Source organism: Anabas testudineus, chromosome 23 (assembly GCF_900324465.2).
Source record: "Anabas testudineus chromosome 23, fAnaTes1.2, whole genome shotgun sequence".
Lineage (NCBI taxonomy): Eukaryota > Metazoa > Chordata > Actinopteri > Anabantiformes > Anabantidae > Anabas > Anabas testudineus.
The window spans coordinates 5,442,573-5,461,255 of NC_046631.1; the positions used below are offsets into that span (position 1 = coordinate 5,442,573).

The following is an 18,683-nucleotide window of genomic DNA, read 5'->3' on the forward strand; positions in this document are numbered from 1 at the left end:
GTGATGGAGATACCTTAACTGAAAGATGATACGTAATGATGACATCACCAGGGTTATTTCAGCTTGGACAAAAACAAAATAAATTTAATAGGATTTTAAAAGTTACGTGACATATGAATGAAAAATATAGTGGACCAAATTAATTTGACCTCAGTCTAAACAGTCAATGAGGATTAGGGTGAGTGGATTTTAAAAAGATCCCCCTGAATTGATTTTTGGGGTCAAGGTCTTGACTTGGACTCACAAAGGGACGGCTGTTTAATTGATGGAGGAAGGCTTTGAAATAACCTTAACCTTTAACCCTTAACCTTTATCAACATTTCATTTACATTTATACTTTGACTAACCAACCCCTGCAGTAACTGGGGTCTGGATGCTTTGCTCATGTCGAATTTAAAACCTCTTCACTTCTGCAATTCATGCACAAATCGTGGCGTCCTTGCAAATGGATGGGTGGGAGTCTAAATTGATTCATCTAGCAGTGAATAATAATTGAATGGTTGAACTTGGCCTCTACACCCCCCACTGCCCGGCCATGTGGTCATGTTCCAGCAGAGGCTCGTGCTTCTGTTCAACTGTACAGTCCAATCATGTCATCTTAAGTGGTTTTCACAGTCAGGGGTGTGTGTGTTGGTACGAATGTGTGTCTGGTAGCCTACACACCAACCCCCACCTCCAGATATTAATAATTCATTTGGTTGTTTCATGAGAAGGTGAGTAGGAGGTGAAGAGGTTGCAGGGAGCCACGGCTTCTAACATTTGAACTGGACAAATTAAGATGGAGGCACAGGACAAGAAATCTTTTACTACACAGGAGAAAGTCTCATTTCATGTATATTTAATTTGGAATTCAGCTGATGAGAAATATCCTACTTCAGAAGAGGCTGGTTAATACACTGATAGCTATGACAGCTTCAATGTTTACCCAGTTTTAGGATGAGAGTTATAGAAAATCAAACAGCAGCTGTTAAATATATCCTATACATATTTTGTTGTGAGGTTATTTGTCCTCTGACCCTGTGCTGTCAGGCTAATGCGCTCAGCTGAGGTGCCTCTCTGCTGTCATGATGACTCTCTAAGCCCGCCCTCTCGGGACGCACTGGGACAGCGAATCAAACAGTCTTGGGGGGTGTAGCAGCAGCAGCAGCAGGAGGAGGAGGTGGAGGAGGAGGAGGAGGAGATCCTCAACTTGGGCTCCGGAGTCGGTGCGGTGCAGTCTCAGCTCTCCGCCGGACCGGTATGCACTGTCAGCGGAGGAGGACGTGAGCAGGCTGCGGTGAACGATGCAGGCGGAGGACATGGAGGTACCTATCATTAATAACCTTAACGATAACGGCGACAGACAGAGGCCGAAAGGGAAAGATGTGTTCAAGGATCAGCAGAAGGAGTCGGAGGTAAATTCGAGAGGCGTTTGTGTACAGTCGGTTACTACAGCTTATGGCACAGGAGCGCACTGGATGTGTGTGTGCGTGCGTGCGTGTGCGTTGTTGCTGGGGAGCTTTCCGAGCAGCTGAACGTCCTTTTCCGCGCAGTGAGTCGCTGTCTTGGCTCGAAAACATGCGTGCACACAGACAGACAGCGAGGCAGGCAGACACCGAGGTGTTATTTTGGCAACCGGCTCCTATAAATAACCCAGCAGTTAATCCTACAGTGGTGCTCAACGTGGAGACTGCAGGTGGTGAAATGTGACTGCTGCTGTCAGGAGCACAGCACCACGATTAAACCAGAGCTGAATATCACAGGGATATTTCATATGCATGGTTTATTAGTGCGCATTCTAGGTTTTGTCCTAATCCATAGCTAATCAATTTCAAATGGATCATCTACTAGACATTGATGCCAAGTAAGCAGTAAATGCAATGTTGTTTCTAATTAATTAAGTTAATAGCATTATTAACAAATTGATTACAAAATAAGTAAACACTTAGTGACACCGGCCTGTATTTCTAAGGGGCATCCTTTTTATGACTGTGCAGGCAATTAACCTGTCATCATTTTGATTGTTAACATTATTTTCAAGCAAAAACATTTTTAATTATTTATTTTGTTGTTTGTTGTTAGTGTGGACTTTACATCTTTAGGTTTTTGAATGTTTATTGTATAAAACATCCTGTTTAAAGATGTTGCACTGAGCTAATATTTTAATTTTTTTTAAGGAAAATATAGAGCAAGTAAGTTATTAGTGCGGCCCTACTGAAATAGAAACCTGTAACTTGTAGTCTGGTCTGCACATTAACAATGTGCAGTCCAAGCTGGCCTCCAGGGCCAAAAGCCACTTCGTAATGCTGTTGACATGTGTGTGCTTCTGAATGAAAACACTGAAGCTTTTCTTTTGAGGGAATTGGAGCATAGTCATCTCACAGCCATGGGATTCTGGTGCGATGGTGTGGTGGGTGAGCACTTAACATCAAAGCCATGTGTGAATGTAGATGCTCCCTGGCCTCACTGTGCCAGGAGTCTGTCTGCCCGTTGGGTGAAGTTAACCTCAAATCTGATCCATCGATTGACTGTTGGCACACGTTGGTAGGAGTGAGGGGTCAGCGTGTCTTGACATTGTGTCCGACGTTTGCACACCGGGCAGAGTGTGCAAGCACAGAAGCTGTGCCGGTTTGGAGCGAGTGCGGCTTTTTCGTTGTCAGCTGGCAGCAGGGAGAAGGAGAGAAGGGTTGGATTGGAAGAAGCGAGAGAGAGAGATAGGCAGGGCTGTCTGTGTTGATGCTCCTGGGGATAAAGGAAAGATCTCTGTCGGGATCTGCTGGAAGGAGCAGTGACTTTAGTGTCCGCAGGAGGCAGCTTAATATAGACTTTAAAAACTAATTAACTGGTCATTTAAGAAGCAGAAATGCCTTGAAGTTGTGTTTCAGGCACAATGGCCAAATAAGGCTGGTTTCCCCACATTATATTTTCATACAATCCAAAAAAAAAAAGCTTTCTGAATCTGAAGGTTTCACTAATTAATTAATTTCTTAATTAAGACAGTTCATTATCGCTACAGCTGTAATCTATTATATGGGCTAATGATTTCAGCACATATTCATTTAAAAATGAGTCCTTAATTAATCTCTCATTGCAGTTTTGTTTATTTCATAATAATTTTCAAAGCTTGTTCCAGGTTTTAAGGAGGCAGCACCTGATTCTAAAGAACCACAGGCTTTCCAAGTCTGCACTCGGAGCTGTGGCTTATTATGTTGAACCATGTGCGCTCCCAAGTGGTTCCCATTTCCTGGTTTACAACTGCACTAATGACATCAAATCACATTACTTTGACTCAGTGTCATAAACATACTCCCGGCTGATGTCCTGTATATTACAGTCCATGCCGAGTTGGTTACAGCAGGTATTTATAGGATAAAGTTACATGACAACACACACAGTTATTTAACCAGGAAAGCTGACTCAGAGCACATCCTTATTTACAGTTCTGGGCTGGATGAAGTTCTCACGGGGGTAAACACATGAGCTTACGGACTTGCCGGTTCTACCAGTTATGTTTCTTATATCTCTTCAGCATTAAATTTAGGTACACCTGTGCAATCTAATACAGCAGCTCAGCCATCAATTCTCCTTGCACCAGATTATATGCTACTTTTTTTTTACTGTCACAATTCTACTGTGTTTTTTATTATAGGTATCACATTGGGTGGTAGAATCATACTGGAGTGCATTATGTTATTATTGGCACATGCAATGTTTTGGCCACCTTATTTACATAAATAAGGGTGCCAAAGCATTAGAACAAATTCATGGCAGAGCTGCGGCATTGGATTGCATTCGATTGTGCCTAATAAAACAACCAGGGGGTGCGCATACACTCCCAATATTTTTACTATATGTACTATATATATTCCTGCAAGATGTTCGGTTTGTGCAATTGCATGCAGCCAGTAGGTGTGTTCACAGTGAACCTAATGTGTGCAGTCTGCCTTCTGGGCATGTGCTAATCACAGGGTGAGGCTAAAATCAGAGCCAAGCCGAGACCCTTGCCTGGATACAGCAGCTAATCTGCTCTGAAAGAGGGCTTATGTTGACTCCTGTCTTCCTCTAGCAATGCATCACTGCAGTTTATTGCTTCACTGGAGCATCTGGATTGCCTACTTTGTCAGGGAGAGCCTCCTGTAACTGTTCAGTCACACTGATTAAAGCAGTGATTGTGTAGGGAACACCTGTAGCTGTGAGTGGCACTGGATAACTGGATCTGAGAGAAAAATGTAAATGACTAATCAACGTTGCCTGGCGATCCAGCAGCCAATCATAACTCGCATACAATGAGGGAAAACTGTGAACGAGCGTAGAGAGTGTGTGTGGGTGATGTGTGGAGGTGAAGTGTTGTTGACCGCAAATGGAGTAGTGGTAGGTGTTGCAAAATGTGCATAGCCTGCAGTATGTTTGAGGATCTGTTTGTTTGCGGGTGGCAGGACATCTGTGAATTCACTGTCATACTACAGCGTTGCCTCATGTGTGGTCTGTTCCTGTTCACAGAGCTCTTTGGAGTCTCCTAACCTGGAGTTTGAGTACGGGGACACAGACACACTCACTGCTGAGCTTTCGGGTAAGACAGCGTCACTTCTAAATGCATCATCAGCGACTTTTGGACAATTAATTTAATGTCGAACAGAGTCAAACAAAATGAGTTCACCCACTGAATTCCTGCAGTAACGCTGCTGTTTTCACTTAGCGTACAGACAACAATGTGCTATTGATTGGAAAAATAATTGTGCATGTGCATTCCTCAGGTTTTCCTCAGATGTTTCATGTTACAGTGTTCTACATAAAAACAAGACAATAAGCTGACACACTGCTGAAGGCACTGACATGTTTTCCAGACATAAGACATACTGCATGACTAATGAAATGAGTAATCATAAACACAGTGATTATACATTCAGAACTGCCAAATTGTAACTTACTAGCATTTGTGGATGTGGTAACAGCTCACGTGTGACTTGGACCTTGGTTTATAAACACTAAAAGATGCTGAATGATGAAAATGATAAAGAACAGATTGTCGCTAAATGTTTCTTAATTGTACTTTATACTGTAGTTTAATTCAGGTGTTTAATTTGTCATTTATACCAATGTGTCATTTTCTCAGAGGCAGGAGATGTTCATAGAGAAACACTGAATAACAGCATTGATTCAGAGTCAAAATTATTGTCATCCTACATGTTGACAAGTGACAGCTGAGTTGCCTTTAGTCACATTGGCAGACGCGCACACACACAGTCGCAGCAGCTCTCCAGCGACAGCTCGTCGTGCTCAAGGAACGTCGACGGCTTTCGGAACAGGAGGAGATGTTCAGTCATTTTCTGTTCTATTTTACTCCATTGTTTCATTTTCTGTTCAGGACTGCATATCATCAGATTTGATAATTCTATGTCACCTTAATAAGTGACTTTAAACAATGAATCTGTTAGTAAAATAATGGTTTTGTCTTCTTTCTTATGCTCGTCTGCCCACAGAGCTCTATAGTTACACGGAGGAACCAGAGTTTGCCTTGAACAGAGACTACTTTGAGGAGGACTTCAGGACCCATGGTACTAATTGTGAGAGAGAAAGAGAGAGAGAGAGCTCTTAATGCGTCTATCTGGAGTTGCACCCATTGCTGCTGTTGTTTATCACAGTGAATACTGTTGACTGAACAAACAGGACTGAGTTATATATATATATATATATACACAGTATATACAGTATATATATATATATATAGCTCTCATATTGCCAGCTTGCTGCTTGATAACAGTTTCCTTAAGTAAAATATTGAAGGATAACTAAACATTCACTTACTCGACACAACACACACACAAAGGGAATCCCAGTACACGTGAAATATATTCCACCTATAATTCTACAGTTTTTCGGTGCTGAAACTGTTTTTCCCCCTCATGTCTTTCTCATCTTTACACTAAGAGCTGTAAAAGCAGTGTTTTCAGCTCAGTACAACACAAGCCAGAGTTGCTCTACAGTGTGATGTGAGCCTGTGACCAGGTACATCAAAGTGACATTCTCATAAGCTGTTCAAAGAATGAAAGTCATCTCCTTGACGTTATTGTCAGATCAGCCTTTCATACTTTATATGTTTCTGTATTGGATAATACTAAATCAGAATATATTGTGCAGAAATTATTGTGCTGTCAGAGCTACAGCAATAATCATGAAAGACACATTGTAGAGAAGGAGCAAGACGAACTTTGTCTTTATCTGTCACCTCCTCTCCAGGCTTAGCGGTAATGAATAGCAGGATTAGATGAGAGCTTCTCTGGCAGCAGTCTTTTCATTATGTATGTGCTCAGTTAGTGCTGTGTGTTAGCTGTCAGAGGGTGCTTTTCCTGTCTGAATCTTGCTCTGTATATATTAGGGCCTCATCATTGTTTTCCCCTGCAACCCATAAATTACCTGTAAATCAGTCACCTGAATCACTGTGATTATCACGACATGTCTAATTTCAGTTTTAGGGGACGGTGCTGACTTTATAAAGCATTTCCTTTCCCTGACTAAAGCTGACAGTGAAAGTCAAACTATCTTAAGATGAAGAACGTCTGAGCTGCACTGATCATGATGATGTTACGCTGCTTAATGCCGATTAAAGTCAAATGAAGAGTCGAAAAGTAGAAGACTTAAGTTTGAAATAACTTGATCATTTGTGTTGGTGCTAATAGTCATTTTTGTGTGTGTAGTATACTGTGTGTGTGGAGTCTCTTCTCTCATTATCACCACAGAGTCTGGTAATTACTAATCTAATGTGACTCTGTTCTCTCTAGCTTCCAGCTATTTCTAGTACTGATGCAGTGGCATGAACAGAATGTAAAAAATAAAAATAAAAAAAAAATGAGATGACACACAAATCAAGGCAGCAGTCGTTCTGTAACACATGGTTGCTGCAAATATCCAGTTTAACTAAAATGATTTACATTCAGATTATGTTTTACATTATAGTGGCTTCAATGTGTTGACGCTAGATACATTTGTAGAAAGTGATACATATACGCCTGCACTTACTTACTAGACAGCTTTCAGATCATCCTCTGGACTTGCACTAATACATAATGTAGCTTATTATACTTCATTGTTATCAGTTTTTTGAGATGGTAGAGCCTTAGGGAAAGTAAAACCTACATGGTATGGTATGCTGTAAGAAGCCTAACTGTGGTTTATTTTAACTGGGAACATAAAAGTCTTTTTCTTTTCATATTTCCTGTCTCTTTTTAATGACGAACTACTTAAAAGAAGAAAAATCAACAAAAACATGGATACACCATTAGCCTTATATCAATTATCTTGACTTCTTCCACTCTTCTTATTGTGTCCTTGCTGCAGCTCGAGGCAGGAGGTGGATCGAGCTGACAGTGGAGGAGCAGAGGGCATATGTGATGAGGCTGCTGGATGCACTAGAGGTGACGGACAGAGACAAGAGGCTAAAGGTGGCCAGGGCCATCCTCTACCTGGCCCAAGGTGCGTTGACCCAAAACATTTCAACTAGCAATGCACCATGCGGGATGCATGATAGCAAACAAAAGTACTGAACAAAAAGAACCTGGTCTATTCCTATTACTTTCCTCCCCAGGAGTTTTTGATGAGTGTGACACAGAGGTGGACGTGCTCCACTGGTCAAGACACAACGTCTTTCTGCTCTACGACATGGGCATCTTCACGGCGCTGCTGGAGCTGCTCAGCATGGAGATAGAGTGAGTAGGACACAGAGAAAATGCTGGGGATGTGGGTTGTATACAGATTAAAATGGCATTGACATCATCACATCATCTCTCACCTTGTGTTTGCCTGATAGGACTACTTGCTGCTGATGTTTACTATAGATACAGTAGTAAAACAAGGGGACATGAAGGGCGTAGCCAGCCAGAGACATAAACAGGGCAAACATGATGCTCTTCATATCTTTATTTAATTAGTTTCCTCCTTACTGTAGGGCCTGTGGCAAATAAAGGGTAGGCTGTAAAACTGGGTAAAACTACTATTTTTGTAGGTTGCTCAGATAAGGAAATGTCTTATTTTCTATCTGCAAGCTTCATCTGAAAGTTCCTAGGTCCAAGCCCTGAAATTATCAATGTGATTTTAATGGTTACAAGATAAGATGTTTTTTCATTTCTGCTGCTCCGTTGCTTCAGCACACACTGTGTTTACTCCCGAATCCTCCATCTCCTCTTCATAGCAAAGAGTAGCTCAATTCAAGTAAGAGGAAAGGGTGTTCGTGGGATTAAAATTACAGAGAGACAGACTGAAATGAAGGAATATAGGAAACACACCGCCTGTGATCTGCACTTCAGTCCCCGTGCTGGGGCCATGGTTTGGCAGCAGCTCCTCCAAGTCCGCTTTGTTGCTGCTGGTGTCCCACTCAGTTGGGATCCAGCGCTTTTTTGTTGTTACATAAACTGCTCTGGAGCATCATGGTACAGTGTGTCCTATCACCAGGCTGCACGACAAACCAGTGTAAAGCAAACCAATCAGGCAAATACACACACATGCTGTCATGCAGATCACTGCTGGAAATAGAAAACAAAGGATGAAAATAAATCCCATTTGAAACCCTGGTTTATAATGTTGTTTTTATTTTCATATGTGTTGGTTAAATAATGTAACTGTTTGTTTGTGTGTGTGTGTGTGTGTGTGTGTGTGTTTCCTGCAGTAACAGCCAGGCGTGCAGCAGTGCAGTAAGGAAGCCTGCCATCTCTCTTGCAGACAGCACAGAGCTCAGGTGAGTAATAAAGCCACATTCACACTTTTACGCCAATCAGTTATGTACAAAAATATTTTTTTTTGCACTGTACCAGTTTTTCAAGGTCATGTCTCCTGTCTTGTTTTTGTTTTGTTTTTTGTTTTTTTTTCACATTTTATCAGTTTACATACCTCAGTATTTGTCATGCTTATATTTCTGTCATCTGTCTGTATCAACTGTTCACAAAAATGCATACACACACACACACGTATCTTTATACTTTCTCCCTTTCCCTCATGCTTGTTTTCAATCTCTGCTTCTGCTTAATGGGAACAAAACAGACTAAACACACACACGCGCCCGCATCTAGTCACACATACGCAAATCTCCGTCTGTGCACTCCCCCGATCAACACTTGGAAATAATTACAGACTGAAGGAATCTAATTGCTGCCACTACATTGGAACAATTATAATTGCTAGTATTTTAAACTTTGTTTGAGTGAACAAAGTGTAAAATGCATAAAATACCACCTGGCTTCCACCAGATAATTGTGAACGCGTGGTGCATTATCCCAACAAAGCCCCGAATCATTTTCCTTTAAGCTGGTTGCATAAAACAAGTGTTACTTGCACTCACCTCTAATTGTTACACATTATCTCTTCCATTATACTATTGTTTCTAGTGTTTCTAGTAGTAGACCTTTTAGGCCCATTATCATTGTCTGGGGAACCTGTTACTATAGATGTCTACCACAAACAAACCCACACTTGCTTTCAATGTGTGTTCCTGTTTCCTGCAGAGTGTTACTCAGCATCATGTATCTGATGGTGGAGACCATTAGGGTTCAAACAGAAGATCACAGACCTGAGTGGATAGCAGCCAGAGAGGCCTTTAAGAATGAGCTAGGTGGGTCGTTTAGCTTATTGGAATTAGACGAGGGTGTGTCTTGACATTTACCCTTTTTATCCATATGCCCAAATAAATATTGACATTGACGTTCTAGGTTCTCCTCTGTACAATGGAGAGCCTTTTGCTCTGCTCCTCTTCACTATGGTGACCAAGTTCTGCAGCATGAATGCCCCACACTTCCCCATGAAGAAAGTACTACTGCTGCTCTGGAAGACTATACTGGTTAGTGCATCACAATCAGCTTTCCACTGATACTCGATGTACATAAATCAAAATGTGTGTTATAATTAAATTATAATTGTACTCTACTTCACAATGTACAAACCTTCAACTAATGTTCAATGTTTTTCAAACATTTGTATATAAATGAAAATATAAAAACATCCAGTTCACGTTGGGAGGTTTCGAGGAGCTCCAGCAGATGAAAGTGCAAAGCCGGGATCATCTCAACCTACCCCCACTGCCGGAGGACAGCATCAAGGTAGTCCGGGCCATGAGAGCAGCCTCGCCCCCGGCCTCCGCCATGGAGCTCATCGAGCAGCAGCAACAGCAGAAGAGGGGCCGCCGAAGTCGCAGGGTACAGGCCCCCACCCCACCATTTACACCACTTACATTCACAAGCACATTCTCAGTAGTGTGATGTGGATAAAATAAAACTTTACAGCCACAAGTTTTAATATGCATACATAGAAAACTATAAGATGCACAAATGACATTTCAAACACGTGCAGTTTCATGCACAGTCCCAGTGTTCTGCTAGCTGTTAGTTAATCTCGGTATCACAGACGAAATTAAATGAACTCTTACTGTAGAACTGAACTGTACTGGTAACAGCACTAGAAATGCTAACGGAGACTAATGATCCACTATTTGCCTTTCGTTTTTATCATTGATCAGCTCCACTTGTTTCTACTAAACTGCATCTACGGAACTCGTTTTGTAACTCATCTGCTAACTGGGTCAGGTTTAGTTCCAACATCATCAGTTCTCTGTTGTAAGTCAGTGACCACAGATGATCTTGGTGCTTTGGGAATCCCAGCCCTTTGTTTTTGGTAGAGCTTTATACTGGACAGGATCTCTCTCCCTAATTGCCCTCTGGTTTCTTATTGCCCCTCTTCCTTCTGTCCCCACAGAGTGCCTTTGTTGATAGCTTGGAAGGAGACAGTCCCTTTCCCAAGAAGCAGGTCTTTACTCACAAATTCCCTTGTTTCCTTCTGCATTTTCTCCCTGCATTGTGCTAGATTTTTTTTTTTTTTTTGCACTCCTCTCTCACGTCCCTGCCACCTTCTTTAATCTCTCTACTTTGCCTTCCTTTCTCTTTCCTCTGCTCATTCTCCTTGGCCTGTCATTTAACCTCATCTAATTCTCTTAATCCTGATTTAAATCTGATCTTTATCCAAATGATTTTATTTGGCAATTGAACAAATTGTTCAATGTTTTTTTAAAATAAATTCACCTCAGTGGCATTAGTTCACTTAATTAGCATAATTTTCATGCTTGTTGTGTATAATATACCAGTTTTCATCTTTCCTCTTTCCTTTAGTCTTACTTATCTTTTTACACCACACTGTCTTTTCTCTTTTTATCTTCTGTTCATCATGCATACTTCATCACCTCCCCTCTTTCCTATTTCTCTTTCTGTATTTGCTCCTCATCCTTTGTATTCTCCTGCTTCTTCCTCCTCCTCCTACTCCTCCTCCTCCTTCTCCTCAACTGTGTCTTGCTCACTATGGGTGGATGGGTTTGAGAGACAGGCCTGACTTGCTGGCTTTTGTCATTGGTGCTGCAGCGGTCACTATCCACTGTCCCATAAAGATAGTCACTCCAGACATCAACAGTAGTAGCATCTCTCTTGTAGTTGTCATCACATTGCTACTGAGATTTGCCTCAGAAATCACCTTGCACTGTTGAGTGTTGACTAGGGGTCAGTGTCATTAAAATGCATTCACTGAGGAGGTGAACTGATATCGTCATGAACATGTATTTACTTCTGTAGGTGTTGTATTATCGGTTTCAGTTGACCTCGCTCTTAAATGGATGTCATTGAAAGCAGTTGCCCCCTAAGCCTGATAGCTTTACCTCCCACATACAGTAGCAGAGAATGGCTTCTCCATAGAGAATGGCTCACGACACAGTTTGACCTCCTCCACTCTCCCTTCTTGTCTCCTCTCCACCTCACCAACACTCACTCGACTCTTCACTTAGTCCAGCGTTAGTACCACCACTGGCGCACCATACATCAACTGCTCTAGCTCGACTAATGTTCACAACGCTGACTCATGCCTGATGCTTGCACTGTTGCCACAGTCATTCATTAGAGAAACTGTCTGAACTGAGTTACTGCGTGTTTGTGTTTGTATGTGTGTGAAAGGGTGTTACGCACTTGAACTGAATTGGGTTTGCTTGGAGATAAGTGTTCAATAAGGTCTTAATGGGCCAGAATAGGCCTGTATCTTTTGAAGTGCACATGTGTGGTAAGTTGAATCAGAAATGTTGCTTGTGGTTGCTGTGGAAAGTTGTCTTTTGGTTTCACTTTGGGGAAAATGTCGTATTGATTTGAGGTGCCCTTCTAGGATTTTGATAATCTCCTACCAGAAGTCAAAAGAAGCAATTAAGAGTTAGATGAGAAGACAGATGCCACTTACATATTTGCACTGTACCACTTATTCTAGTATCTCCAATAAGTGTAAAACTCTATTTTTTACTCTATATAATATAATTTTATTCATATTGTGGAAAATTCAGGATGTCATATTTGTTGTTTTGGAACATTTTGGATTTAGACTAGAAATGAAAAGTACATTTAAACAATGTTTGTCACATCATGAAACTGTAGGTAAGGTAAATATACACAGTATATGTCATTGAGTATGACATCACTCTAGACATCACTTCCAAAATGTTGCCATTGATATTTAGGAAAACTTTAATCAAGGCAAATTAGTTACTCAGTCTGATGGAACCACCTGCCCTCTCTCTCTCCCAGCCCTTGGTCAAGCAGGACAGCCTGGACACATACAACGAGCGGGACCCGTTCAAGAACGACGACGCCCGGGATGAGGAGGAGGACCCCGAGGACACGGACAGCGGCATTGAGGGCGAGGTGGACCCCCTTGACCGTGATGTCATCATCCAGCCTCCGCCACCTCCTCCTCTTCTTAGGCCCCCAACAGAGAGGGTCAACTTCCCCAAGGGCCTCCCCTGGGCCCCTAAAGTCAGGTTAATTCCCATATTTTTATTACTGTTCATCAGCTGTAAATTGCTAGTAAAAATTTTTAATTTACAGCGTTAACAATGAACTATTTATGTCCTACTTAACAGCACTTTAATTCCACAGAATAAAACCACTACAGTGTATGATGGTTGGCCTTCTGCCATTTGACTAGTAGGAGGTTTTGAACCCTTCACACAGAGAGCAGCAGCACATTGTGTGACTGATAACATTTGACAAAGCTAGTGCTTTACCCATGATTGTTCCTTTAGAAAACAGCTTTTTTTGTTTATCTGCAGGGAGAAAGACATTGAGCACTTCCTAGAGACCAGTAGAAACAAGTTCATCGGATTTACTCTGGGAAAGTAAGTATCTCACTAAGAATAAAATAAACCTACATTACATGTTGTTATTGTTCTTTCAGTCCAGTGTAACTGCTTATTGTGTTCAGTGACACAGAGACCCTGGTGGGCTTGCCCAGACCCATCCACGAGAGCGTCAAGACTCTCAAACAGGTGAGAGGGGAAAAGACTAATGATTTTAATCTTGTCACTAAAACACAGACCTGTTCTTCCATTCCTCTTTTCTTCCTATGCTTTGGCTCCTGATATTGGAGAAATCCATACCTCCTATTTAAACAGGCTGACAAGTGTAGTTACACAGAGTGGTACCCCTCTAGGTGTCAGTAATTAACACTTCTTCTCATTCCTGTATTGACAGTAGTTTTTTTTCTCCAGCACAAATATGTGTCTGTTGCTGAAGTCCAGATCAAGAGGGAGGAGGAGCTACAGCAGTGTCCAATGACTCTGGTCAGTAATTTTATCAAACATATTTTATCTGACTTCTGAAATGTCCCCATTTCCTTTTGATGTAATGTGACAGGTGTAATTTTCTAGTTCAGGCTTTGTTATTGGTTTAATTTAAATAAAACAACCTTAAATCCTTAAGCTCTCTGTGTTGTGTTTGATATTACATGTGTGTGTGACATAGGGGGAGGAGGAGGTGGAAGAGACACCAGCAGAGATTCTGTACTTGGGCATGCTTCCTAACCTGTCCCAGTATGTGGTGAGTAGCTCACAATGTAAATCTGTTTGATATAATAGCTCTTTGTTTATTATGGTTACCAACAAAACTGGTATTTTTCAATCATCTCTTTCTACCTTAATTCAGAGGTCTTGACCTTGTCCACATTTTATCTGTTATATCATTCACTATAAATGTGTTGCTTTGTGTCCTTCTATGTGTCAGATTGCCCTCCTGAAGCTGCTACTGGCTGCAGCTCCGACCTCCAAAGCCAAAACTGACTCGATCAACATCTTGGCTGACGTGCTGCCTGAGGAAATGCCGTAAGTACAGTGTAAATACGGTTGCACGGTTTTCCCCCCAACCTATTTTATGCATCTACAGCTATCTTTGGATAACACAATAGAACCATTATCTGTACCATTAAGCATTCTCCACACTTACTTATAATAACAACAATACTTTTCTTTCTTTCTTTCCTGTCTATGGATAGAAAGGATGGAGAATATCAAGAAGAAAAGTCCTCTTTATAGAGCATTTTCTCTCTGCTCATAAAATACTTCCAGAAATATACTTATTGTACTGTGGGGTGTTTGCGGTGTGCAGGATGCAGTTTTTGAGTAGCTGACACTCATTCTTAGCCAGTGAGCTAAAAGAAAGTTGAGTTTCCTGTTGAGAAAATAATAAAAACTCAAAAACTCACAGTCCTGTCTGACATTTTCATGTCATAAAACTCACACTTGTTCTGTTTGGTTTGAAATTGTGCATCAGCTGAAAATAACTCAGATGCAAGTAAACAGTCTGCCTTTTAAAAGTTATGTTTATCGTCTGCTGTGATAAAGCTGGCTGTGTTATCATTATTTATTTATTACTATTAGATGTTAAAGCCTTACAGATTGTGTGTGTGTGTGTGTCTGTGTGTGTGTCCAGTATCACTGTCCTTCAAAGCATGAAACTGGGAATTGATGTGAACCGTCACAAGGAAATCATCGTCAAGGCCATCTCTGCTCTGCTGCTGCTGCTCCTCAAGCACTTCAAACTCAACCATATTTATCAGGTTACACACACACACACACACACACACAGAGTGATTTAAAATCTGCTCTTTAAAAAAATACATATATATATTTTGCCCAACTTCTAGTGCTTACTGTCTTTTTTTAAATTTCCCTGATCATACAGTGTTTTTGTTGTTAGGAAGGACAATTCCCTCACCCTCTTACAGTTGTCTTGTCCTTTAAAGTGGCAGTGCCCTCTGCTGCCACTAACAGTGATTACACACAGACCCATCAGCTCATTGCAGTCATGTGGAAAGCCTGACTCGATCAGTGTTATAACATGTAGAAAACAGGGCAAAATACAGACATTTTAAACAACCACAGTCCATTAATACTGAAATATGAACACATGATAGATTTAGCAGCTTAATGACTCCTCTTTGTAATCTTTGTAAAGCTTCTTGGAGTGAGAGGAAGGGTTTACAGAGCTCCCACACAGGAAACTCATCAGTAATACAGGATTATCAACCCCATTTCTTTCACCCCTGTGAATTTCCCTGGATTTCCACCTTTATCTTGACAAAAAATACCATATAAGTATTAATTTTTTAAGGCCATACAAGTTCTTTTCCAGTCTGTCAGACTCTCTAACTTTTCCAAACTGCCGCCTCTTCTTTCCCTGCAGTTTGAAATTGTCTCCCAGCACCTGGTCTTTGCCAACTGTATCCCACTCATCCTCAAGTTCTTCAACCAGAACATCATGTCCTACATCAGTGCCAAAAACAGGTAGGATCACTTGCTTTTATTCTTTATTCCCACCTTCCAGAGGAAGGCGCTCTTAGTGCAAGAGACACAAAACACAACCACTGACAGTACCCAAAATGTAAACATCAAATCTTTTTGCAGCATATGTGTCCTGGACTTTCCGCACTGCGTGGTCCACGAGATGCCTGAGCTCACTGCCGAGAGCTTGGTGAGTGAAAAAAGTTGATTGAACCTTTGTTGGATGAAGGGGGCCTTGTAGAGAAGCCTTACTGGTGTCACTATACATGTGTGTTTTCAGGAAGCAGGAGACAGTAACCAATTCTGCTGGAGGAACCTGTTCTCCTGTATCAACCTGCTGAGAATCCTAAACAAGCTGACCAAGTGGAAACACTCCCGGACCATGGTGAGTAATTCAGCATCATTGAACTGGCGTAAAATGAGCAGAATCCATTTTAGTGAGAGGCATAAGCTCTATTACCAATAGCACCAGTGCAGGTATATTTCATGTAGGTGACAAATCAAATCATTATGATGAAGTATCTGCTGTGAAAAAAGATCAGTTTTTTTTTTTTATATGAATCATGCACATGGATCCATGCTCCCCTCTTTGTTCCCATTCAATTATTAGATGCTGGTGGTGTTCAAGTCAGCCCCCATCCTGAAAAGAGCTCTAAAGGTAAAACAGGCCATGATGCAGCTCTATGTTCTCAAGCTGCTTAAGATCCAGACCAAGTATCTTGGCCGCCAGTGGAGGAAGAGCAACATGAAGACCATGTCAGCCATCTACCAGAAGGTCCGCCACAGGCTCAATGACGACTGGGCCTATGGAAATGGTAAAGAGCAGTCTGCAGAATCTGATACATGAATGAATAATTCAGCAATATTCATGGACTGATAGCATATTTAATTGTAAAAATTATACATTATTCAGAATATTTAGAGAGAGGGAAAGGTGTTTTTAACATTTATATTTATTATCTTTTCTAATAAATATTCTTATTCTTCGCATTACTATTAAAATGATATTATAATTATAAATCCTTGACACAACATTATTATAATAAACATAATATATTTAATAATCTTAAACACAGATGATTATAATAACTCATAAATATATAAAGAACACGTTCACCCAAGTCAGTTTGTACCTTATATACTATTTTTATGTGTTTATGAGTCTTTCTGTACGATTACTGTACGTTCATATGTGTGTGAAATACAACTCTCCAAAAGCCACTGGTGAACTGCCTGGATTTTGTTGCCATAGCAACAAGAACGGGGGACTTTTCAGGGTCACCGTCCCTAACAGGAGAGCAAGTGATCTGTCACCATTAATGTTAGAGAGAATATATATAGATGGATGGATGCATATGTTATAGAATATAGTAGAAACAAAAAGAGGGAGAACTAGTGGGAGATAGACAGGTGTGTTTAGTTTCATCTTTAAGGAACCATAAAATGTTATATTTAAAATGCAATGTGAAATACATGTTTTATAAGTGTCCTTGAGTTTTCTATTACATTCTCTTCTCTCTGCTCTTCACTCTCCTCTTGACCCAGACATTGATGCACGGCCCTGGGACTTCCAAGCAGAAGAGTGCGCCCTTAGGGAGAGCATTGAGAAGTTCAACAGCCGGCGCTATGACAAGAACAAGAACGGGGACTTCACACCAGTGGACAACTGCCTGCAGAGCGTGCTCGGCCAGCGAGTGGAGCTGCCCGAGGACTTCCACTACAGCTACGAGATGTGGCTGGAAAGAGAGGTGTTCTCCCAGCCGATCCAGTGGGAGGGGCTGCTGCAAAATCCGTGATGGTTAGAGAGAGTGTGAGAGGGTTGGCAGTAGAGAGGTCACCTAGTGGTTTTAGGACGTGCTCCTGCTGCAGAAAATGAGGCAGACGAAACCCACGGGGAGGGGTGGGGGTTATACCGTGATAAAATGAACAGGTAGTGTAAAGAAAAAGATTCTGGAGGGCCACCTGAAAGTCACCTGTCAGGCCACCCAGTGATGCGAGAGGATGGAAAAGAACACGAGAGTGCAAATGTGACAAAATACAGCTTCCTACTGTAAGTTCAGCACAAATACATGCCACACACTTGACTCTAACATGTGCCTATGACTACTGTGACTGTGATCACACATGGATGTGACAGGCAAGAGCAGAGGTAGCAGTTTGTAAGAAACATCATGTATTGCTGTGGCAGGAGTCTGTTTGATACTTGTTATACTGCCCCACATTACATGAAGTCAAATTTTATATTTCACCCCCTTTTTTAAAAATGTTGGTGCTTTTTTGAATTTTTGTTTTCATATTTATTTGTATCACTGTGTGTAGGTTTATGATAAACAATTTTTCTTTTTATGAATATGTACATTTTTATTATTTGTACTTAGTTGTGTAGTTTTTTTATTTTGTCACAGAGCTTGGATAATGGCATGTAGGCTGTGGTGTAATGAGTTTTATTTTATTAGATTTCGTTTTATTATTATTATTTTTTTATGATTATTATTTAAGAAATAGGCCTTTTGAAAATTAACCACAGGGTCATTTTGAACATCCAAATGTAGAGGTTGGACCTATTTCCTCTCATGGCACCAAAAATAAGAAATATACCAGCTCTAAGTGTATGGTTTGTTTGTAAAGGTTAAAAGTATGTGCCCAGTGCAATGAGGGTGGTTTTTGCAGTACAAAACAAACTAGAATCTGGTTAAAGGAACTGCACTCAACTCACGCAATGTAGTATTTTAAAATAGAAAATTAACCTCGTACCAGGATCCTTGTTATTCCAGAAAACGTCACACCTTTAAGCTCACAGAATCAAATCAGTAATTACTGATGTCATCCAGGATTTATTCATGTACATATATGAAACCTCAGCAGTGATAAGAATAGCAGGGATCCAGCTTGAAGGTTAGTTTTGACTCCTTGCTTCGACCCGCTGACTCCGTCTCCCTCTGACAGCAGCACAAAACCACTGAGCTCCCTGTTGGTGGCCTTGGCGAGCACTTTATCATGCTCACTTTGGAAGTTGCCACAAAAAATGGTGCTGTGTATTTTCTACAAACCCCATCTCCAGATAAGTTGGGACTTTGTAAATAAAACA

The 18,683-nt window shown here is 41.1% G+C and overlaps 1 protein-coding gene across 3 annotated transcripts; it reads left to right on the forward strand.

Annotated features, from left to right (window-relative positions):
- Nucleotides 1–1,167: 1,167 nt before the first annotated feature.
- Nucleotides 1,168–17,843, forward strand: strip2 (striatin interacting protein 2). 3 transcript variants are annotated; one of them, XM_026361480.1, is made up of 22 exons: nt 1,168–1,394; nt 4,480–4,549; nt 5,460–5,534; nt 7,315–7,449; nt 7,562–7,682; nt 8,639–8,707; nt 9,471–9,577; nt 9,675–9,802; nt 9,969–10,157; nt 10,714–10,764; nt 12,567–12,799; nt 13,091–13,156; nt 13,243–13,306; nt 13,529–13,600; nt 13,782–13,856; nt 14,040–14,137; nt 14,745–14,871; nt 15,498–15,598; nt 15,719–15,785; nt 15,876–15,980; nt 16,206–16,410; nt 17,141–17,843. In XM_026361480.1, exons 1-22 carry the CDS (start codon nt 1,284–1,286, stop codon nt 17,389–17,391), a joined length of 2,520 nt encoding a protein of 839 aa, XP_026217265.1. In that variant the 5' UTR covers nt 1,168–1,283; the 3' UTR covers nt 17,392–17,843. The 3 variants fall into 3 exon arrangements, with proteins under 3 accessions (XP_026217265.1, XP_026217267.1, XP_026217266.1); XM_026361482.1 differs by having other exon boundaries at nt 1,168–1,304; XM_026361481.1 differs by lacking the exon at nt 10,714–10,764.
- The last annotated feature ends 840 nt before the right edge of the window (nt 17,844–18,683 follow it).

Excerpts from the sequence above, each read along its gene's own strand:
- strip2 (XM_026361480.1), top strand. The coding sequence starts at position 1,284 with ATGCAGGCGGAGGACATGGAGGTACCTATCATTAATAACCTTAACGAT. Across the intron at positions 10,765-12,566 it reads GTCCCTTTCCCAAGAAGCAG|CCCTTGGTCAAGCAGGACAG; the intron begins GTCTTTACTCAC and ends TCTCTCTCCCAG. Across the intron at positions 13,857-14,039 it reads CTAACCTGTCCCAGTATGTG|ATTGCCCTCCTGAAGCTGCT; the intron begins GTGAGTAGCTCA and ends TCTATGTGTCAG.